The sequence below is a fragment of the Anabrus simplex genome, chromosome 1 (assembly GCF_040414725.1).
Source record: "Anabrus simplex isolate iqAnaSimp1 chromosome 1, ASM4041472v1, whole genome shotgun sequence".
Lineage (NCBI taxonomy): Eukaryota > Metazoa > Arthropoda > Insecta > Orthoptera > Tettigoniidae > Anabrus > Anabrus simplex.
This window is the reverse complement of record NC_090265.1, coordinates 140,863,166-140,887,750: the sequence shown is the minus strand read 5'-3', so window position 1 is coordinate 140,887,750 and position 24,585 is coordinate 140,863,166. Positions and strand designations below refer to the sequence as shown.

The following is a 24,585-nucleotide window of genomic DNA, read 5'->3' as shown; positions in this document are numbered from 1 at the left end:
TGCTGTAGTTACGACCCTTTGTGGACATTCTGTTTGCCTTTAATGTTTTGCAAATCATTATACATTTTACTGCTGCATTTTTCCAAATTGACCAGGTGACTCAGTGGTTCAGGTGCTACAGGCATGTAACAAGGAGGTGGGTTTGAACCTCACTCTTATCCGTTCCTAACATGATTGCTGTGATTTCCCTATTCAACTTGAGGCCAAATGCTTTGAAAGTGCTTTCATCATTTGTACTGCTAATTCTGTGCCATTTTCTGTGTTGGTGTCTGGTATATGGGTTAGTGCAGCTGTACTCTCAGACAAGTTTCATGCATGCACTCTACATTAAATACACTGACTGACAGAGCAAATGCAACACCAAGAAGGAGTGGTCAGAACTTTATGCCAGTTGCAGGGTAGACTGACGTCACTGAGGTATGCTCATGATGTGAAATGCGCCGCTGTGCTGCGCACGTAGCGAACGATAAATGGGACACGGCGTTGGCGAATGGCCCACTTCGTACCGTGATTTCTCAGCCGACAGTCATTGTAGAACGTGTTGTCGTGTGCCACAGGACACGTGCATAGCTAAGAATGCCAGGCCGCCGTCAACGGAGGCATTTCCAGCAGACAGACGACTTTACGAGGGGTATGGTGATCGGGCTGAGAAGGGCAGGTTGGTCGCTTCGTCAAATCGCAGCCGATACCCATAGGGATGTGTCCACGGTGCAGCGCCTGTGGCGAAGATGGTTGGCGCAGGGACATGTGGCACGTGCGAGGGGTCCAGGCGCAGCCCGAGTGACGTCAGCACGCGAGGATCGGCGCATCCGCCGCCAAGCGGTGGCAGCCCCGCACGCCACGTCAACCGCCATTCTTCAGCATGTGCAAGACACCCTGGCTGTTCCAATATCGACCAGAACAATTTCCCGTCGATTGGTTGAAGGAGGCCTGCACTCCCGGCGTCCGCTCAGAAGACTACCATTGACTCCACAGCATAGACGTGCACGCCTGGCATGGTGCCGGGCTAGAGCGACTTGGATGAGGGAATGGCGGAACGTCGTGTTCTCCGATGAGTCACGCTTCTGTTCTGTCAGTGATAGTCACCGCAGACGAGTGTGGCGTCGGCGTGGAGAAAGGTCAAATCCGGCAGTAACTGTGGAGCGCCCTACCGCTAGACAACGCGGCATCATGGTTTGGGGCGCTATTGCGTATGATTCCACGTCACCTCTAGTGCATATTCAAGGCACGTTAAATGCCCACCGCTACGTGCAGCATGTGCTGCGGCCGGTGGCACTTCCGTACCTTCAGGGGCTGCCCAATGCTCTGTTTCAGCAGGATAATGCCCGCCCACACACTGCTCGCATCTCCCAACAGGCTCTACGAGGTGTACAGATGCTTCCGTGGCCAGCGTACTCTCCAGATCTCTCACCAATCGAACACGTGTGGGATCTCATTGGACGCCGTTTGCAAACTCTGCCCCAGCCTCGTACGGACGACCAACTGTGGCAAATGGTTGACAGAGAATGGAGAACCATCCCTCAGGACACCATCCGCACTGTTATTGACTCTGTACCTCGACGTGTTTCTGCGTGCATCGCCGCTCGCGGTGGTCCTACATCCTACTGAGTCGATGCCGTGCGCGTTGTGTAACCTGCATATCGGTTTGAAATAAACATCAATTATTCGTCCGTGCCGTCTCTGTTTTTTCCCCAACTTTCATCCCTTTCGAACCACTCCTTCTTGGTGTTGCATTTGCTCTGTCAGTCAGTGTATATTGGGTTAATGACAATGAACCAAGTTCCTAAGAGTTTAACCCTACAGTAGGTTTCTCTGAGCTCAAGGTGTATCCGGAAATGGAACAATACCATGGCTAGAACTTTGTTTTTGTAATGTGTGAGACCTATTTTCCTATTTTTTATCTAACAGTTGAATGTAAGCGTTGTTCAACTCCTTGGCTGAATGGTCAGCGTTGAGGCCTTTGGTTCAGAGCATCCCGAGTTTGATTCCCGGCGGGGTCGGGAATTTTAATCATGCCCGATTAATTCTTCTGGCTCGGGGACTGAGTGTTTGTGTTTGTCCCAACACTTTCCTTTTCATATTCAGACAACATGCTACAATACCAACCAGCACAGAAACATGCAGTAGTAATTACATCCCTCCATATATGATTGGTGTCAAAAACAGAGTCAAATCAACATGTGCGACACAGTTTGCACCCGCGATGTCACAAGTGTGGGAAAAGTGGAAAAAGAAGAAGGAAGAAGAAGAATTGAATGTAAGCATTGTTTAATGTTGCTGATGTTTTGAAATACTATGAAAGTTATATTTCATCTTATCTTGTTCTTGATTTAGTTAACAAGGCTCTTGGAAGTTTTGGACTCCTTAGCCAAGGTGGTAGAGACAGGCTCAGTTTACCCAGAAAGACATAGGTTCAATTCCCTCTAGGAAATAAAAATATTTAGAAACAAGATTTTCACCTTCTGGAGAGGCATGGGGCTCAGAGAGTCTTCTTCTTCTTCTTCTTCTTCCTGGCATTTTCCCAGTTATGTAGGGTTGGCACATTGAATGGATTTAGCATAGTTTTATGGCTGGCTGCCCTTCCTGACACCAAACCTATGTGGAGGGATGTATTCACTAGCACATGTTTCTGTGGTAGTTTGTCGTGTGATGTTTTGTATGTACCTATTTGAAGATGTGTATGAAGACGAGCTAGAGGAATTAACTAGATGTGATTAAAAGTGCCAACTTGAGGCCCTCTGAACTGTAGTTCGGTAAGCTGATAATTCAGCTAAAGCATCAGACTGCACCAAAAATAAGTACCAGGTTAATTTCTGGGGTCATGTTGGTCAGGCTTAGAGCTAACCACTTGATCCCACTTAGTGCTGAGGTTACAGATTCTAGTTGCCTTTACCTTCCACTCCTTCATGAGACTTCATGTCCTATATAGAGATGGCTTTGCTTTGCTTTGCTTTGCTTTGCTTTGCTTTCTTTCTTGGAATGTAACAAGTTGAGAGTCCCTAAGACTTAGATAGGTAATAATTTTAGGACCTTGTTGCTATTTCAGAAATTGTAAACCTTGAGATGTTCATTTTATCGATGTAAAATTTAATCTGTGAAATGCAGGTACAAGAAACAAACTTAAGGAATGCAGTTGTCTCTCCTGAAATAATTGATACTTGGCAAATATAGCTGTACAATAGGAAATTTCATTACAAGAGATTTAAACTGTTGCCATGATTTTTGTTGTAGAATGAATGGTTTGGATCCTGCATCTACGATAACATACATGCAGATGATGTAGAAAAGGTCAGGGAACAGCTGTCCACTCAGGAGCCACAGAACACTGGACGCATCCTTGACTTGAAGACAGGCACTGTTAAGAAGGAAGGCCATCAGTGTGAGTAGGACTTTTTTTTCTCTAAAGAATAAATTCTCATTTGTCTGGACTTGCATTATTACTTAATAGCAATATTTTTGAATATACTATTCCTTTTTTTCTGTAAGTGGTTAAAGAAATGTATTGATCCTAGAATAGCTGTGTCCTGTGGTGAATGCTAATAAATAGTGACTTTTTAAAACTGTATTTTTGGAGAACTTCAGAATTTCAGAAGAATTTTTCTCCACCATCATGTAGAAAGGTTCCTGTGATTAAAATAATTTATTGTGTAGTATTAATTACAATAACATGTATTATACACCCTTTGTCAGAAAAGTTCTGGGACAAGTGTTGTATTTCTGAGGTTGCAATGCAAACAAAGGAACAAATGTTGGTTTTATGTTACCTGGTATATGTACGTTCTGAGATGGCCTTGGCCATTCATTCTCTCTCTCCCTCTCTCTCTAGCAAAACACTGTTTGGTTTAGTGACAGTGACACAATGGATGCTCATTGTGAGCAAAGAGTGAACATTAAGTTTTGCATTAAGTTCAGGAAAACCCCTAGTGAAATGTGGACAGTGATTACAAAAGCATATGGAGGCAGTGCACTGTCAATAAGTCCTGTGTTCGAGTGGCACAAAAGGTTCGGGGAGGCTGAGATTCAGTGCAAGACGATCCCAGAATTGGCCACCCGTCTATAGCATATTCCGAGCCAGACGTGATCCCACATTTCCAACAAAGGTTATTGCTGAGGATGAAAGTTGGTGTTACCTGTATGACCCTCCCACATGAAACGTTAAAGTGCAGAATGGCGGAGTCCTGGCTCACCAGCCTTGCAAAAAGCCAAACAAAGACAATGTTGATCGCATTCTTTGACAGTAAAGGGTTAGTTCACCATGAGTACGTTCCACCAGGAGAAACAGTAAACCAAAAACTCTTTACATCAAAGTCTTGAAACGTTTACAACAAGCCATTCGACATCGCCACCCTGATTTGTGGCAGTCGCAGGACTGGTTCTTACTGCACAACAATGCAAGACCTCACGGTGCTTTATCTTTTACCGAGTATCTGGCCAGACATTCTGTCACTGTCGTCCCACATCCACCATATTTGCCCGACCTCTCGCCTTGTGATTTTTCCTTGTTTCTGTGAGTGATATTGCGACTAAAAGGAAAGCTTCATCAAGATATCGCAGACATCCAACAGGCTGTGACACATAATCTTACAAGAATCGCAGTTGACAGTTTCCCTGCTTGCTTCCAAGACCTCAAGAAACGCTAGCAATTGTGTATAGATATCCAAGGGGACTACTTCAACAGGAGCTAAGATTATTACTTGGTAAGTGCAACTTTTCTATTTTTTACGACCTCAGTCCTGGAACTTTTCTGACATAGTAATACTGTATGTAATTAATTTCATATAGATTGTAGCCATTAAATTAGAAACAATATATGTTAAATTTATTGTAAGTATACGGTTCAGTCAGCTAGTAACCGCACTGATGAATGTACAGATTCATCCATTGATAAGTGTGTCTGCCATCTGGCTGGTTTGCTCCTCTAATGATAGATCTGCAATTTTTGCGGCAGAGAGCCCTTTCGTTTAGTTGCCCACATGTGTGAAATCCCACTTCTTGGTTTAATTGGTCTATAAAAGTGTGACATCATCTTCCTTACTGTTTTTTTCCTCTATTCTACCTTTCCATCACAGAGGGTATTATGGCAAATGTAATGTGGTAGTTTCCTGTTGCTTTCTTGATCACAGCTGTGCTCAAGAGTGCTCAAACAAACCACATTGGACTCCTGTCTGTTGGCTCATCAGTCAGTCTGCTGCCCCTGTCAGGTATAAAACTGATACCTGCTCTTGGCAAAGAACACATTCCTCTTACTCATATTAATCCCAAGTACTGGAGCTGAGTTCTCTGCCACCTACACTGTAAAAAAATACATCATCTCCAGCATAATTACTGTTGAAGTCTTCACTCATTACCTTGAACTTGGGCCCTCCATATTTATGACTCCTGAGGAGAGGGCATCCCAGTAATTTATCCCTGCCTCCAAGAGTTGGGCTGCCTCTTTGTCTGCTGGTTCATTTCTGCAGTACTGAACCAACATACATATGTGTAGGTCTCTTATCTGCCACCTGGGGATGTGTCCTCTTGTGGTTACAGGCTCCCCTTAAGTGAATTTGCAAATAAGCTTTGAAAAACAATGAAGAGCAGATAGTATGATGTGTGACTTGCATTATAAAAGACTCCTAATTCCATTAACTCTGTGCCCTATGATTGATTATCTCAATATCTCCTTGCTTCACTTCTTGGTGGAAGATGGGTCTATCCTATCCTGATAGTGTACATTACATACATTAGTAGCTGTACTAAGATTGTGTTCAGTGGATAAGACAGTTTTCAGATGGGTTTCAGAAACCTTGAACATGTTCTGATCTGGAAGTTTCTCTATGAGTTTTGTATTTCCCCTCAAGCAAGTTATTTTCCTGTGGCCTTAACTATATAAAAGCAGTCTTCGTAATCAAAGTTGAGAATATATTTTGTGCTCAACTTTGCCATTCATAATATATGAAGGACTCCACACAGACACTCGACTACAGTAGACCCATGGTTCTGTAGGCCTACTGGTCATTTCATGATATTTGATAAAATATTAAAACATCCTGTAGGCCTACTGTACAAAAAATTACTTTACAGTGATTTCACTTGAAAAGTCTGTAAAGTTCTTTTTTTCTTCTTCTTCAAATTAGACATTCTTGATTTTGTGGCTGTATCCCTCCATTTCTTTAGCCCGCCTGGTGGCCATGATCGTTAAGGCGCTGAAGTCTAAAACGGTCTAACACCGAGGTTAGCCGGTTCGAGTCCCGTTGGTCGAAAAAATTTTCACCATCAGAATGTTGGCCGGCAGGGTAGGGGAGGTGGTGGTATACAATTTCTAATCACTAGATTGCGTGCCAAAAGCCTGGATTAAATTCCAAACCTCTCCGCAGTGCTCATATGGAGTGAGGGCATATGACGCTGTTGATGGTGATTCGTCCGTTGGATGGGGACGTTAAGCCTTGAGCAGACCCCTTGGTGCTATTCGACAGGAGTAGGCTATGTGCCGGCACCGGGTTTCACCCTCTCCCTACTATCATATATCACGTCATTCATTTCATCTCTCATTAACTCCTCTGATGAGGTTGACGTCAGGAAGGGCATCCGGTCATAAAAAACCGCCACGACAAATTCATCTCACCTCATACCCGACCCCGTAGGGAAACGGGACAAGGGTTGGACAAACAAACATCCCTCCATTTCTTTACCCACAACATGTCCATAGGTGTTGCCGGTGGTTGCTGTTCGATGTATTTCAGTGCTACTGTCTGTAGAGTAACTAATTATTTTTGCTTCCTTTTCTGTTTTTGTTGTCTGTACTATCTTCATTAACTACCCCACTATCGGCAGCCCTGAAGTGGTTTTTGGTGGTTTCCATTTTCACACCAGGCAAATGCTGGGACTGTACTTTAATTAAGGCCACAATCACTTCCTATCCTACTCCTACCCTTTTCCTATCCCATTCAGCATAAGACCTATTTGTCTTGGTACAACATAAAGCAAATTGTAAAAAAAAATAAAAAAAATTAAAAAGAAATATCTTCCTTTAAATGAGCCTGGAGAACAGAATGATTAGATCATTGTTAAGTTCTTTCTTGGTGACCTCAGTGGCATCTCCTTCAGATAGCCACTTTTCTCCATTGTTCAGTTAAATGCCCTGATGAATAGTCTTTAAATCTTGGATGATTTCCGCTAAATCAATATCAGCACTTTCAATAACTCAATGTCTCTATTTTTTTGTGAAAGAAAAACAATGCAGCATTGACTCACTTTCATATTAAGAAGACACGCTCCCATTTTCTCACCAGGCAAATGCTGGGGCTGTACCTTAATTAAGGCCACGCCCGCTTCCTTCCCACTCCTAGCCCTTCCTTTCCTGTCCCATCTGAAACCTATCTGTGTCGGTGAAAAAAAAAAAAAATGCTGGGGCTGAACCTTAATTAAGGCCACGGCCGCTTACTTCTCACTTTTAGCCCTTTCCTATTCCATCGTCGCCACAAGACATGTCTGTGTCAGTGCGACGTAAAACAAATTGAAAAAAAAAAAGGCACAGCGGCCGGGCAGTCAGATATCCTGAAGTTGGATACAAAAGGGTCTCTTGTAAATCTAAATTTCGTAGATAAAGTTCAAATTTTTTGATAAGACAGGCACACAGAGTTTGGACTGGACAGTTGAGTTTGGTGGAAGAAGGGCTTATGCCACACTTTCATAAGTTGTGTTCTTAGGGAAATATGATGGGTAATACTGTCTAGTGAGTAATTTTACAAGTTTTTATTATGTTATTTTTTATTCAAGAAAAACAGAATATCTCAATGATTCACTTTTTGATGGAGGAAGGGTCTATCCTATGCTAGTAGCATGCATTACATACTGTATCTGAGTAGCAAGCACAAGTTTGATTGGCTGAATGCGAATCATCTTTCTGCTTAACTCCAATAATAGAAAAGTAAAATTTTGCAGTTACTGTTCAAGGTTTACTGGCGGGTAGAAACTAGATATCAGATATACCTGTGGAAATATTGAAGACTAGCAGTTACCTGGAAGGACAGTAGAAATGTCATTCACTTACTGACTTTCAAATCAGATACCAAAATAGGGTAGGATTAAAAAGGAAGAAACTCCAGGTCATTCTTGCCTTTCCGAAGTTTATTCCACCTGTGCATGATGAGTTGTATCAACATCTCTGATAGGAGAAATATAGCTAAAGAGAACAATAGTGATGTTAATATCTATAAGAGATTGCTAACACAAAGTGGATTTTTGATATTTTACCCTCTCAATTAAATCATAATCAACTTATGTGGTAAAATATTAACAGTTCCTTTGGGAAGCATTGATTTAAATTATTTTCAATATTTAGTAAGCTTACTTTCATGATTTTTTTTTTTGTGAAAAGTTTACACAACTCCTGATCCTTTTTTGTGGAAATTTTTACTTTCATTTATACAATATTTTTCAGTAACATTTTGCCTGTATATATGTAGATAAAAGTGTTTAACTCCAACTGTTACACCTAAATTATGTACAGTAACACACAAGGTACCCCTGGGTACACTGGACTTATATAACTTATTTTATTTAGTATAAAGGCAAACCACTAGATTAGATTTCAACATTGTGCATGTAATAATGGTTTGTTACTACTGTCCAGAATATATGTTCAATACTTTTAGTTATCTTCTACAGAAGTTATATGAGAAGATAATTATTAACACATTATTTGTTAGCTAATGGTGTACTTCAATTTGTGTCTACAGCATCCATGCGATTGTGCATGGGTTCTCGGCGTGGTTTCATCTGCCGCATGAAAGTGGGCAGTATGGCTGCCGACAGTATGGCTGTGGGTCATCTCAACCGCCTAAAGCAACGGAACAGCCTAGGTCCATCTCGAGATGGACAGAATTATGCTGTTGTCCATTGCACTGGTTACATCAAGAACTGGCCCCCTACAGGTTTGTCTTTACTAGTGTACAAAGTTATATGTTTGGATGTAGGAATCCATTTTCACAGTAAAACTTTTACATAGTTTCATGGTTAAAAAAAGTGAGTGAAGAGTGATTGTATCATCCTCTGTTGACACCTATCCCAATCTTTTTATTAGAAAGAAGTAGACAGTACAGGAAGATTGATGGAAATTAAGAATAGTGATGATGATGTAGGATTTTGAAAGAATTTTCTATCACATATAATAACATTGTATTAGGTGATATTATATGAGGTACAGTTGTATGACTCAATAAATACTACAGGATTAATTTGAACTTCTGAACTAAGGCAGCATACGCAGTTAGCCTGATTTTTTACCAAAATATTGGAAATGGTTTAAAAGGTTCCGGTATGTCTCTTAAATAGGATATTCTAAAGAAACATAAGGGGTGAATGTCAAGACATTACTTGTATCTTCTTGGATTCTAGAAAACTATAAGAAGCAGAAATTTTTACTGTGATGTGAAGCATTAGCAAATCTATTAAACTATACTGGGATTGGCTACAGGTGGATAAGGTGCATTTTGTATCAGTATACAGCTTACATTTGATAATGGGTTTCAGTTCAGCTATCTTAGTGAAATTTTGCCTAAATAATATTTTAATTTTTTTTTTATTTTAAAGATTTTTTCTTAACATAAATCTGGGCTGTAGCAATATGGTTTCATGTTTAGGTGTACAAATGGATCGAGGGGCTGATGATGATGGCCATGCTTCACATTGCTGCCTAGTAGCCATCGGACGGCTACAAGTAACCTCTACTCCCAACACCAGTGATCTAGCTGGTGCTAATAATAATGCCGGTAAGTACCATGGGTAGTATCTTGGTGATATGGATAAGAAATGTGTTTTACTGTAGAATGAGATTGTACATTGTATGTTGTTTTATACACTACATTAATGTTGCTGTGGTAATTATTTTGGTGGTGCTAAGGACATGATGTTTGTTTAGAAAATGTTATTTTATTCTTGGAGAACATGATTACTTTAGTATTGATTTTAAAACATAATAATATAGAAACATCAAAAGATCAGAAAGCTTTGGACTTAAAATATCACAATTTCAATAAAATTGTATAACTGGAGTATTTAATCATTGCTGTTTTTGTTATTTTCACAAATATACATATTTATTATATGTAATCATTGGTATCTATGGCATTAATTCAGTTATTCCATTTTTCTCAGTTGATTTTGTTTTGATTCTGTGGCATTTTATGAAACATGATATTAGTGAATTTCACTTTAATAGCTTTCCATTTATCCGAACAGAATTCATCTCACGTCATTCTATGGAAGGTAAATTCACGTTTGTTGACCAACGAGTGATGGGGATCTTAGGCTACACTCCACCAGAGCTGTTGGGAAAATCGTGCTTCGACTTCTTCCATCCAGAGGATCAGACGCATATGAAGGAAAGCTTTGAGCAAGGTAGGGATGGCTTATCACGTTCTTTCTGCTGTTGTGTTATGAACAGTAATCCAGTAATGAACAGTAATTCCATTTTGTAGAGTGAACTATGAGCTGATTGCTAAGGATTACTACTCCACTGTGCTTATTCATTCATTCATTCATTCATTCATTCATTCATTCATCTGTTTATTTATTTATTTATTTAATTAAGCCATGCAAGCGAAGCAAGGCATTGGTGGTTGTTAAACACACTTATGGCTGATAAGAAATCTCTTAGCACTACGGTCAAAATATTTCAGAACCATTTTCTGCTTTTTTTTTTCTTCTTCTTTCCATATTTGTTTTTTTGTATCCATCTGTTATGCATTGTATGTTTAACATATTGGTAATTTATCAGATCAGCAGCACTCAGATTTTCTGTGCTTTCCTATTTTCATTCAAATTTAAGAACTGTACCGGTAAAAGAGCCCGACTCTCAGATTATATTTTAAAGAAAGCAAGAATATAGTTCTCAGGGCTAAAACTGGGTGACTAGTAGCTAGGGCTCGGTACAGGAGGTAGGGTCCTATCTACAAGAAAACTTTGATTCTGACTGAACATGAGTTTATTCATATAAGACATGAAATTGCACATCACCTCCAGGTAGATATAAGCTGTCGTCCACATAGTGCTATAATATGGCTCGGATTCTCCAGTTCATCAAGCCGAGCAGGTTGGAACACGTTCCAGAAGATTCCAGGGACTCCGTACAGAAGCGGCTGGACTGGCTGGGTTGGTAGAAGGTAGAGATGCCTCGAACTTTCGAGGCCCAGGTTGAACCCCGATGATCCAGGTGATGTTGCAGATGATCATTTACTACCTCAGTCCAACATGACTGAGAGGGTTGATGTCTCCAAGGTCACTCGCAGTACTGATAAATCTGAGTTCATAAAAACCTTGGGTGATTAACCTATTAGCGAAGTCACTGGTTATTATTCATCAAGACTTTCAAAATTTAACACTTGTAAAATGATATGTCTCTGTATACGAGGAAAATAAATAATTTCAGAGTTCACCACTAGCAAAAGTCTTCGTCTCTGAATAAATACTGGCAAAAAAAACACAAGTCCCTTCTCATGAAACTATGACCAAATTTAAAGTTCACCACTGGCGAAGGTTCAAGTCTTTGAATGAACACAGACGAAAAACATAAGTCCATCCACATGAAAATCTGAGTAGATTTAAAGTTCATCACTGGCGAAATTTATAAAGTTTTGAATCGACACTGGCGAATGTACAAGTCTTTGAGTGAACATGTACGAAAACCCAAGTCCATCCACATGAATAAATTTACAGTCTATCACTGGCGAAATTTATAAGTCTTTGAATCAACACTGGCGAATGTACAAGTCTTTGAGTGAACATGGACGAAAACACAAGTCCATCCACATGAATAAATTTACAGTCTGTCACTGGCAAGATATCCAAGTCTTTGAATAAACACAGGTGAAATCCTAAATTTATGTTTTAAAGATGTTGAATGAAGTTAGAGTTCATCACCGGCAAAGTTTATAAGTCTTTGAACCAGTACCGGCAAAATCACAATTTTATGCTTACGGGAACTTAAAGCACATTCAGAGATCATCACTAGCAAAGTTTATAAATCACTGATTATTAGAGGAATGAGTCTCTTAACACTCGCAAATATTGCAGGTTCAATTTATGAAGAATTCGTTCTTTAACACACGTAAATAATACAAGTCCAATTATGAATTTAACACACGTAAATAATACAAGTCCATTTCATGAATAATTGGAAAAATTCCAGTCTCGAACACCCGTAAATATTGTAAGTTCAATTATGAAGACTTAGAAAATGTTCTTTAACACTCGAAATATTGCAAGTCCACTTGAGAATACTTGGAAGAATTCGTTCTCCCACACTCGAAGAAACTACAAGTTTACTTCATGAATACTTAGAAAATTACAGAGTTCCTCGTCGGGGCTGTCACTACACGGTGATAGTAGCAGCGAGAGTGTCCACGTTGACTACTCAGCTGTAACTGAGTGAACAGGCTACAGTGGGCCCTCCTTTTATTCGATCCGGGATGTCTACGTCACAATACGGCTTGACTGAATATCTCCCTAATCTCTCGATGGATTTACTTGAAACTTGAGCATTGCGACGTTCAGGTGATCCCAAACAAGATGACATATCGCTCAAGCCGCTAGCATAATTATTACGGGAGTTACAAAATTTTCCCCGTCGAACATTCGGGAAGATGTGACGTGGAATCTAGAATATACGAGTCCAGGCTGGGAACACGTGGTGTGACGGGCGGGCGGTCTAGCTAGCCCCTGTGACTACGTCACAGCTCACAGCTGTCCTTCACTCGCTTGCTTGCCCCGCTGACGGTAAACAAACCAGGCGTGCTCAGAACATTACGCGTGATAATTAAGTCATTTATACTCAAAAAATACTCATGTACAGGTCGTAATCGGTACAGAACATTGTGTATCCATATAGAACTGAGAATAGAAAAGGAACAAGCTAATGGGTCCACCTATTCAATACAAAACAATACTATAATATTTAAATTACAACATTTTAATTAATAAATGGATCTAGTTTCAAGGCTTTTTCTGCTGCATCATCTTCAGCCAAAAAACTGAGAAAAACAGACATTGACATATATAAAATAAATACAAAGCAATGCACATTATAAATGAAAATATGGCTAAAATTGTGAATGAATTAACATGAGGAAAAATCATTTCTTACAACACTAAGTTACAGATTAAATAAAAGTGTAACACCCTTTCTTGAATCACTGCATAATGGTTACCGGTATTTAGATAACTGATAGGAACTTGAAGTTCTGGGTTCAACTTAGTGTTGCCAAAATTCAGTATACGAAGAGAATGTGCATCACTGTTCACAGATCAAGTACATGTCTTCTCTAGACGAGACATACAAAAAAATGCACGGGACCAATATGGCCATATTAAGTGGTTAAATGCACTGAAAGTTAAAATGAGTATCACATTATAATACAATAAGTTAATTTGTTTTCAAAAACTTAACACCAAGTCTTAAGTCGCCAAGTATTATAAAAGTTTTCTTTGAAATCATGAGGAACTTGAGTACAAGTTTGAATTTCAAACTCAAATTATTTATTATATACTTGTAGTTTATGTGAGAGTGAGCTGGAACAGTACCAGATTAAAATGTAATATTCCTTCTTAAAACACAACGTAGCACTTTAGGGTATGTTTATCTATAAGCCTGAGAGGAAATTTGAGAGTTTCAAGTTTGACTTGCGTTACCAATTTTCAAAGTGTGAAAAGACTTGTGTCACTATTCAGAGGTAAAATACATGTCTTCTCTAAATAAAAGCTCATGTTGACGTCTTTTGGCTGAAGTTGGCCTGGATAGAATATTCTTCTGTGAGTTTAATTATTACTGTCATTTGTAGAATTAATGTTAAGTAAAGAGGGCACCATTTTTGTGCCAGAGTCCTAGAGGTGTTCTTAGTTCAATACGGGACCAGAAGCAAAGAAGAAAAAGGGGAAGTTAGAAAAGTGGAAAGAAGGAAGCCTACCTTAAAAAATTTTAAGTGAAAGTATGAAACCCACCTCTGGCGCCGTGTGTTGTGGTGCACGTTAGAGAAGACACTGAGTGTAATAAGAAAATCAGACACACACGTGCTGTGTATTGTGGTAGGAGGGGAAGGGGAGAAGGAGAACCAGGGGAGGTGGTAAGAGGGAGTGAAAGTAGGGGCAGGGGAGGAGGGGAAAGGGAGAGGAGAGGAATTTAGGTAGGGTGGTGTGGCAAATATGCATGCCGTGAAAACGTATTGTGTATATTTTGGAAAAACTAATTTATTATTGGAAATTTTTCTAATCCTAAACAATGCAATCAGAAAATGAAATAATATTTTTAGTTTTTCAGATATGTCATTGAGGTTTAAGCCTGAATTGAAATATTGGTCTAGGTGAATATATGTGATCTCTAGAAGCCTTCATTGAGAGTAATTAATAAGTTTAGGGATCGTCCTAACACTACCCTATTAACAAATAAGTCCAAAGCTCACCTTTTTTCAACATTCACTTTTAACAACAAAATTTACAATATCACTAACGTTTTTAAAAAACGTAACGTGAAAGTATCCTTCAGAACTAGTAATAGAAGTATTGACATCCTTCATAACTCTACCTCAATAGACAAAAGTAATGTTTTTCACAAATCCGGAGTATACAGATTTTGCTGCCAAGACTGCAATAGTTCATACCTGGGACAAATAGGACAAAATTTTAAAATCAGATATGCAGAACATGTCAATGCCATCAGATATAATAATTTCTCAGCAATAGGCCGGTGACTTTGAACATAATTTCACTAAAATTGAACAAGATCTTGCAGTGCTGCAAGTTCTCAACAAAGGTCCTTTGCTAGACATCACTGAGCATTGTTATATTCACCTAGACAAGAATTATTTGATTTTCTGATTGCATTTTTTTGGATTAGAAAAATTTCCAATAGTAAATTAGTTTTTCAAAATATACACAATATGTTTTCACGCCATGTACGTTCGCGCACCACCCTACATAAATTCCTCTCCTCTCCCTTTCCCCTCCACGCCTGCCCCTACTTCCACTCCTTCTTACCACCTCTCCTGGTTCTCCTTCTCCCCTTCCCCTGCTACCACAATACACAGCACGTGTGTGTCTGATTTTCTTATTACACTCAGTGTCTTCTCTAACATGCACCACAACACACGGCGCCAGAGGTGGGTTTCATACATTCACTTGAAACTTTTTAAGGTAGGCTTCCTTCTTTCCACTTTTGTAACTTCCCCCTTTTCTTCTTTGCTTCAGGTCCCGTATTGAACTAAGAACACCTCTAGGACTGTTGCATAAAAATGGTACCCTCTTTACCTAACATTAATTCTATAAATGACAGTAATAGTTAAACTCGCAGAAGAATATTCTGTCCAGGCCAACTGCAGCCAAAAGACGTCAACATGAGCTTTTATAGAGAAGACATGTATTTTACCTCTGAATAGTGACACAAGTCTTTTCAAACTTGGAACCCTCAAATTTCCTTTCAGGGTTATAGATAAACATACCCTAAAGTGCTACGTTGTGTTTTAAGAAGGAATGTTACATTTTAATCTGGTACTGTTCCAGCTCACTCTCACAGACACTCCAAGTATATAATAAATAATTTGAGACTGAAATTCGAACTTGTACTCTAGTTCCTTACGATTTCAAAGAAAACTTTTATAATACTACTTGGTGACTTAAGACTTGGTGTTAAGTTTTTGAATTTTTTTAAACTTATTGTATTATAATGTGATACTCATTTTAATTTTCAGTCCATTTAACCACTTAATACGGCCATATTGGTCCCGTGCTTTATTCATATATCTCATCTAGAGAAGATGTGTACTTGATCTGTGAACAGTGATGCAAATTCTCTTCATATGTTGAATTTTGGCAACACTAAGTTGAACCCAGAACTTCAAGTTCCTATTAGTTATCTGAATACCAGTAACCGTTATGTTGTGATTTAAGAAAGGGTGTTACACTTTTATTTAATCTGTAACTTAGTGTTGTAAGAAGTGATTTTTTCCCTCATGTTAATTCATTCACAATTTTAGCCATATTTTCATTTATAATGTGCATTGCTTTGTATTTATTTTATATATGTCAATGTCTGTTTTTCTCAGTTTTTGGCTGAAGATGATGCAGAAAAAGCCTTGAAACTAGTTCCATTTATTAATTAAAATGTTGTAATTTAAATATTACAGCATTGTTTTATATTGAATAGTTTGTTCCTTTTCTCTTCCCATTTTCACACCAGGCAAATGCTGCGGCTGTACCTTAATTACAGCCTAGCCATTTCCTATACCATCATCACCATAAGACCTATCTGTGTCGGTACAGCATAAAACCAGTTGTAAAAGATAATAAAAATCAAATATTATATTCCTTATTAGATTTATTTGTAGAATTGTGCTGTATATATTTCTAGAGGTTATTTTCTTGCTGATGCTCAAATGTATGTAGTTTGTACTTTATGTATTGGTTATCCTCAAAATATACATCTGAAATTTAAGGCTATTTTATTTGTTATATAGTGCTGAAGCTGAAAGGACAAGTGATGTCTGTAATGTACCGGTTTCGTGCCAAAAGTCGTGACTGGGTATGGTTAAGAACTTCAGCATTTGCGTTCCTCAACCCGTATACAGACGATGTGGAGTATATTGTTTGCACCAATACAAGTGCCAAGTAAGTATGTGTTAAAACAGCCCAATTCTTATTAAGCATACAATCTAGAGTTGTATCATTAATAGGCCTTAGATGTTATGAAAGTCATATTTTGTTCTTCTCTGTTTTTATGCTTATTGGGTTTTAATGCAAATTTGGTGATTAATATCACAATTTTGTTTTTATATGTCATATAATTGCATATTTAGATTCTTTTACTATTAGGTCCTATTTTGAGTATTTTTGGTGGTAAAAATGTCATATTTTGGTCATATTTTGGCAGTTTGGCAACAGTTGTAGTTGTACAATCATCTTCAACTTGCCAGACGTGAAGAAATGTTCACAGAAAATGCACCTCGAAATCATATGTGCAATTAATGCAAGTGGATGGAATAGAAAGGGGTATGGGGTGAAGGTCATTCATAGCCCTTACTGCATCTCTCACCCTAACTGCTGTACTCAGCAAGCCGATTGCCTGGGTACAGACAGAAATGATGCTGAAAAACTGATCCCAGCAGTGGGCTAATTACTTCCGACAATTGCTCGCTTCTCCTTGTTGACGTATTAGAATCTTCACCTCCTTTCACTTACATATCAGTTGGCAGTGTATGGTGAATCGCACCCAAGTACACATTCTATTATGCCTGAGGAAAGGACTTTTACTAGTGTTAAGTTACGAGGCTTTGTTAAGGGATATGGAGAAGATTTCTGTATGAATGGTTTAGTTCTAATTTGCAAGTTGGGTGAAGTGAAAGTGATGGCTGAAAAACGTTTTAATGTGTTTCAGCGTTGTAACACAGTAAAGCATATCAGCTATGTCAGTCGACAACGCGGCAATAAGAAGAGACAGCAGTTGCTATTCGGAAATGCTGTAACACCCTCAGATTTTTCGAAGGAACTTTGTGAGATGATGGTGTCTGCAAACATTCCTCTGAACAAAGTGAACACTCCCCATTTCAAGAATTTCGTGGAGAAATACGCAAAGAAACCTGTTCTTGTAGAATCAACAAACCTGTTCTTGTAGAATCAACAATGTGCAAAAGCTATTTACCACATTACTGCATAGATTATATCCAATATGGCACAATGTAGCAGACAACAAGATTTGGGCGTTAGTTGATGAGACAACGGACACTGCAGGCAGACACAGTAGATAGGAAATATAATTATTGGAACATGTCATGCTGATCGCTCCAGGGAACAATTTTGTTCTAACTTCGGAATTTGTAGAGATAGCAAATCATTCAGTGATTGCAATTCTCTTTTTTGTTCTTTTTAATGCAATGAGAATTTTGTGGGAGGATGAAATTAAGCAGGAAAGCATTTTTCTCTTTGTTACTGGTGCAGCCCCGTATGTGGTAAAAGCTGCTCAAAGCCTTGAAATGTTTTAACTAAGAATTATTCACCTCAATTTCCTTGCACATGCTCTATACAGAAGTTGATAAATTAATATTGAATGTCAAATTTTATTGTAAAACTTCCACTGTGGGTTGTGACCTTCAAGGAGCTAGCTCCTTTGACACAACTCACTCCACAACCAGTTCCTAGGGGAAGCGGCTCAGTGCCGCCATGTATTATTACAAAAACTACTACTGTTAATAGCTTCAACAAAGATGATGCCTCTTTTATCAAGATTAAGTCGAACTTTGGAAATACAGGTATATCGAGTGCGATTACTCGTTCAGAAGCTGCTAGTTTAGAAATTCATGAAAGTATTGAAATTATGAGAAGTGTTGAACTTGCAGTACAGCAGTCACATGAAATAGCTGGTGACAGCATCAAATGCAAACTTCAAAATGTGCTGTGGCAAAATGGCGGTTATCGCCTTGTGCATGAGATAAATGATGTTCTTAGAGGAGAAGGTATGAGTACACTTGAAAATGAGTTCATGCTCAACAGCAGTGATTTAACATCATTTAAATATGCACCAGTAACATCTTGCAGTGTAATAATAAGCTTCTCTACTTACAAGAATGTATTAAGTGATAATTGGAAGTCTTTTGCACCTGATACTTTGAAGAAGAAACTCGTCATACACTTTAATTCCAACCACAGAGGGGAAGGAAAAAGGTACATGCATTGAAAGACAAAAGAATGTTATGTGATCTGATAATCTTTACGAACTTACTTTGTAGGTACAGATCCTCAGTTAATATTATGTTTGATAAATGAATCAAGGACTGTATATAACTATTTAAGCATGTATATTCAGAAAATTGGTATGAAAACAACAATAAAGAATTTAGTTAACAAATTCAAAGAAACAGCAAGGTGGAATGAGGATGTAAAAGCTGCTGACAAAGCTAGAAATGGCTCAAGAAAAGTTTTGTACCATGCCAGAGTGCGAGGAAATCCAAGTGAAATCCAGGATAAACTATCATTTCACAGAGAAAAGAGATTACAGGACAAAAGAATAGTTGACATTGAGAAATGGAAATGCAAAGAAAATCATGCCAATAGAATAGGGCAAGATAAATACAAGAAACTCCCGTATAGCATTGTTAAAAACAAAAGAAATGGTAGTACTATCAACACAGTAGAGCTTCCAAACAGAGAGGTAACTAGAAATGAAAATGAAATATTACAGGAGTTCAGTAGATATTACTGAACTGTAATACAACGGACGACATACAAGATGACCCTCTAAACCCTATCAATTATAATGTAGAAAGTTTGACCTGGCTGGAAGTGGAAACACCAATATGTAAAATTAAAAACAACAAGTCTGCAGGATTGGATGAGTTCAGTGTGGAGTTGATCAGAGCACTTGGAGAACCTGGAATACAATGGTTGTACAGAATACTAAATAAAATTTGGGAAGAAAATGAAATCCCCCAGTGACTGGAGGCAAGGAGTGATTATTCCAATACTTAAGAAAGGTGACCAAAAGAAGTGTAACAACTATAGAGGCATAACCCTTCTATCTCATGGGTTAAAAATATATGAGACCATTCTGGAGAGAAAAATCAGAAAATTTATTGAACCTAAACTTGAAGAAGAACAACATGGATAATATGGATTTGGAGCGAACAGATCAACGCTAGACCTCATTTTTTCGACAAGAAAGCTCTTTGATAAATACTGGGATAAGAATAGAACGGTTATAGTTGATTCATGCCTTTGCTGGCGAGATGTAGTGTTTACAGTGCACTATGTCTTCTGGTATGGGCTATATCAAATTTGTTACTTTCATTGACCTGTCTCAGTCTCATCCTTGACTTTGAAAATATGAAAGTGACTGAGGTATGGTTGATGCTAGTAATACCATTTCTTATGCAGCCAGTCCCTGTTATGAATGGTGTGAAAATATCGCTCATAGGGTCGGTTGGTGCATGCATTTCAGTGGGGTTGGCAGACTGATACGTAATAGTAACAGCTGGCTCGGTGAGGAAAGCAACGGGAAACTATCTCACTCCTCATTTCCCTAGTACACCTCTTGTGAGCTTGCATCCGGGAGATAGTAGGTTCGAATCCCACTATCGGCAGCCCTGAAAATGGTTTTCCGTGGTTTCCCATTTTCACACCAGGCAAATGCTGGGGCTGTACCTTAATTAAGGCCACGGCCGCTTCCTTCCAACTCCTGGGCCTTTCCTATCCCATCGTCGCCATAAGACCTATCTGTGTCGGTGCGACGTAAAGCCCCTAGCAAAAAAAAAAGTACACCTCTTCAGTGACGCCTAGGCTATTTATGACAGCTGTTGGCGGAGCTGCAGAGAATCAAACCAGCCTTCGGGCTGAATACCCAACATACAACATACATACATAGTTGAATTCTTGGATATTGAGAAGGCATATGATAATGTAGCACGTAAGCACATATGGGAATGTCTGAGACGTAAAGAAGTACCAGATGAGATTATAGCTCGAGTAAAACAACTATATCGAGAGACTAAGAGCTGTGTGTGAATTCAAGGAGTCAGGTCAAACTGTTTTGAAACCAAGAGCGAAGTCCAACAAGGAAGTTGTCTATCACCACTTCTCTTCATTTCTATAATGGATGAGGTTATAAAAGCAGTGAAAATGAAGGATCAGACAAGAAATGCATGTGTATTTGCTGATGATGTTATGCTATGGGGTGAGACAAAAACAGAAGTTCAAGCTAAACTAGATCTTTGGCAAGAAGAATTTGAAATAATGGGAATGATCATCAGTCAAACTAAACCATCAGTTTGGTGATGAGTTGAAATCCTGAAGCAGTCCACCTGCAAGTGCAAAATGAAGAAGTAGACATTATCAATAACTTCAAATATTTGGGGAGCTTTGTTTCTTCTGACAATACCATAAACCAAGAATTAGGCAATAGAATACAAGCTGCATCAACATTCTACCACTCCGTTCGTCAGTTACGTTGGGATGACTACTTTCCCCAAGCTTGCAAGCTCACGCTGTACAAAACATATCTTGTACCAATTCTAACATACGGACTGGAAGCAGCAGCAACGTTGACTAGATCTGCACAAAGTCGTTTACAGGCCACTGAAATGAAGTTCCTTCAGTCATGTCTCCAAAAGACAAGGAGAGACAAAATAAGGAATGAAAGTATTCGGCAACAGCTTGGATTGGATAGGAGCCTGTTGGAAACCTTAGAATTAAGGAGATTACGATGGTATGGACATATGAGAAGGATAGATCCAATTAGGACCCCAAGAGCATGCTATGAAAGGAATGGTGTTGGTAAGAGACCCAGAGGGAGGCCTCGTGATATTTGGTAAAAGCAAATTTTCAAAGACCTTGCCAAACGTGATATAAATTGGCAGCAAAAGGTAGAGCATCAGCTGTGGATGGACAGGAAGAACTGGAAGAGGCTCGTAAACACCCGCACCTGGCTTGCTGGAGCGGAAAATCTATGGTGATAATGATGATGAGGAGTTAATGTGGGTAGCTCTAACTGGCTTAAACAGTTGTTATTTTACAGGTCAGATTGATATTTTTATTCTTGTCGTGCCGTGTTAAAAACAATCATTGATATGCTAATGTACGAGTTGTTTCCGATCTCTGGTAATGACTTTCAAGTGTTGCTGTAGCTCTGTGTGTTGTGATCCAAGTTCAGTATGATGACTAAGCCAATTGAGAAGTTGTCTGTGTGGCATTTGCAAACATGTAGCTGGAATGAGACTGAAGCATATTAAACTGTATTGGGGATACTACATAATGGCACTATACCATGACTTACAAGTAGGAAGGAGGAACTACATCTGCCACTAATTGATGTAAAGGAAGCACTGCTACAACGATATAACGATATGATTTTTATATACCACTTGGAGGTCTCTCAACCATTTATGTGTTGGTGTATCCAGATGTAAGAATAACTTAATGAACACTCAGAATCAGGAACATCTGCTAATCTCCCCAAACATGAATTAGTTGTGCTCCCAAGTTGATATGCGAGTTACCAATACCAGAGGTGTCCTTGCTGCTGAGTTCTGGGATAATTATGTTTGATCTGGACACAGAAATATAATATACAGTGCAATCATTATAAAAATTCAAAGGTTAGGTAATATAGTATTAAAATTGAAATTAAACTTGCTTGAATAATTTCCTTTAACTGAACAGGAGTCTCTTGATCTCAGTTTCTCCCCCTCCCCCCTGCTAATCGTATCTGTATTTTCGGGGATCGTAGGCCGTGTTTCAGGAGCATGTGATGGTCCCGATGTTTCAGTGAAGACTGCATTTGGCATTATCAAGAGTTCCGACCAACTTTGATAGCTGTGAAGCTTACAGCGGATTGGAGTGGTGTAGCAATTCCACCTCATTACCGCATTTACTCTTGTATTAGACTCCCTCGCGTATCAGACCCTCTTGGCTTTCCGAGACAAAAAAATGAAAAAAATAAATCTCGCTTGCAAAACCCCCAACGTAATTTGTCCGAGAAGAACGACGATTCCACTTTGAAGCGGCTACAAGCTTATGCAGCTCTGATGACATCACACAAATTTGCGAATAGTTTTGTCCGTACGACCCACGCAATGAAAACACGCGTCGAAGGCATGTGGTACATCTGTGTTTCGTAGTTGAGAAAGTCCGTCTTCATAGCGTAGGCCTACTGCAGCTGTGATGACGTCGCACAAATAGGTGAATAGTTTCGTGCCCAAGCCGCGCATTGCAAGCCCACATCAGTCGTGTATATATGTCTGTGTTTTGTAGTAAAGAATGTCCGCCAGCGTAATAGTTAGCACAATTAGTGACCGTTCTCGGGAGCCTGGGTTCGATTCCCGGTACCGTATTGCCAGAGATTTACAAATGGCAGGAAGATTGATTTGCAGTAAAAATGGTACATGCAACTCCCTTCCACTGAGGGCCTGTCTAAAACAGAGCTGCACCACCTCGGAATGAGGAAACGAGTTTACTTCAGTTAAGAAATATTCACGGTTGTTGCTAGGCCTAAAATATAGGCACGAAGTGATCGTTTAATATCTTGTAACTCGGGTCAATATAGCTTTTTTTGGGGAGAGAAGTAGATTTAAAAGTGATAAAAACAATCCAATCACAATTGTTTTACTCGCCAACATTCCTAACAAATAATAATAATATTGATTTTTTTATGTCCTCACTTACTTTCAACAATTTTTGGAGATGCCAAACAAAACATACTAGGGTATGCATTAATAAAAAATGGGAGACAACGAACATACGAAATTAAACATTATGATAATAAAACGCATTACTGCCACACCTGTAGATATCCATAAAACCAGGCGAGTTGGCCATGCGGTTAGGAGCGCGCAGCTGTGAGCTCGCATCCGGGTGATAGTGGGTCGGAACCCCACTGTTGGCAGTCCTGAAGATGGTTTTCTGTATTTCCCATTTTCACACCAGGCAAATGCTGGGGCTGTACTTTTAATTAAGGCCACAGCTGCTTCCTTCCCACTTCTAGGCCTTCCCTGTCCCATCGTCGCCATAAGACCTATCTGTGTTGGTGCAACGTAAAGCAACTAGCAAAATATATATATCCATAAATGCGGCAAAATTTCCTGTTATTTATTTTTATTCTTTCTGTCGTGGAACTTTTGGCACTATCCGGGCGCTACCATATCTAACCTAAACAAAGCCATCTTTCTTATCTCATTCACAGCTGTTTAGGTAAATCCTGATGTGATAAATGTAGAGAACAAGCATGAAATTTACTTAAAAATAAGGGTCTGGCTTCCAATAGCCGCAGTTATCAGAAGAATGCTTCCAGTCACTATGTAGTACATTAAAAAATACAACTCGTAACATATGCTGGTTATCAGCTGGTGGTTTGACACGCTTTCAACAACACGGCTTCATTCAGAAGGAGTGGTTTCTGCTCCACATACACCAGCTGGGAATATCAGAGACCATCTCCAGATACCATTTGGGAATAGCTTCAAACTGTTTGGATTGTATAGTCGAAAACAAAACTATTTTTAAAAGGTTCAAAACAAGGAGAATGAGAGAATGGTTCAAAAAGACGGGACCTCGAATGCTCTCGGTCTCGATTGTAGTGGATGACTGATGAGATGGCAGTGAAGATGACATCACGTGGAATGACGACACGCTGGTAGCAGGGAAGTTAGCGACGCAAGGCAATTAAAGTGAAAGCCGTGATCAGGTTTACTGTGTGGTAGGTGTACTGCTCAACTGACAGAGACAAATGACTGGCCATTGAGTTATTTTGTATCAATATTGCATAATACGATAATATGATAACCTTATCCCTTTTCTCTACGGGGTCGAGTATGAAGTGAGACAAATCTTCGTAGCGAGTTTTTACGACTGTATGCCCTTCCTGACGTTGACTTCTTAAGAGGAATTAATGAGATGAAACGAATGACATGATATGAGTAACTAAAACGGATTATATTTACTTTATATGTAGGCCTAAAAGTCGTGTTCACCTTTTGTCAACTTTTTACATTTAGAAATACTGCCTTCCAATGGAAATAGCCAGTATAACTCAAATACATTCATAGGTTTGTTAAAGAACAGTGTAGAATGTTTACG

At 39.2% G+C, this 24,585-nt stretch overlaps 1 protein-coding gene across 5 annotated transcripts in view; it reads left to right on the top strand.

Annotated features, from left to right (window-relative positions):
• tgo (Aryl hydrocarbon receptor nuclear translocator homolog tgo) overlaps nt 1-24,585 on the top strand; it is a 778,633-nt gene that overhangs the window by 734,254 nt on the left and 19,794 nt on the right. For all 5 annotated transcript variants that reach the window (XM_067157348.2, XM_068230411.1, XM_067157335.2 and 2 more), the window contains 5 exons: nt 3,232-3,379; nt 8,721-8,915; nt 9,624-9,752; nt 10,222-10,380; nt 16,485-16,635. In XM_067157348.2, the coding sequence (XP_067013449.2) occupies nt 3,232-3,379; nt 8,721-8,915; nt 9,624-9,752; nt 10,222-10,380; nt 16,485-16,635 (782 nt within the window). The remainder of the gene's footprint in view (nt 1-3,231; nt 3,380-8,720; nt 8,916-9,623; nt 9,753-10,221; nt 10,381-16,484; nt 16,636-24,585) is intronic.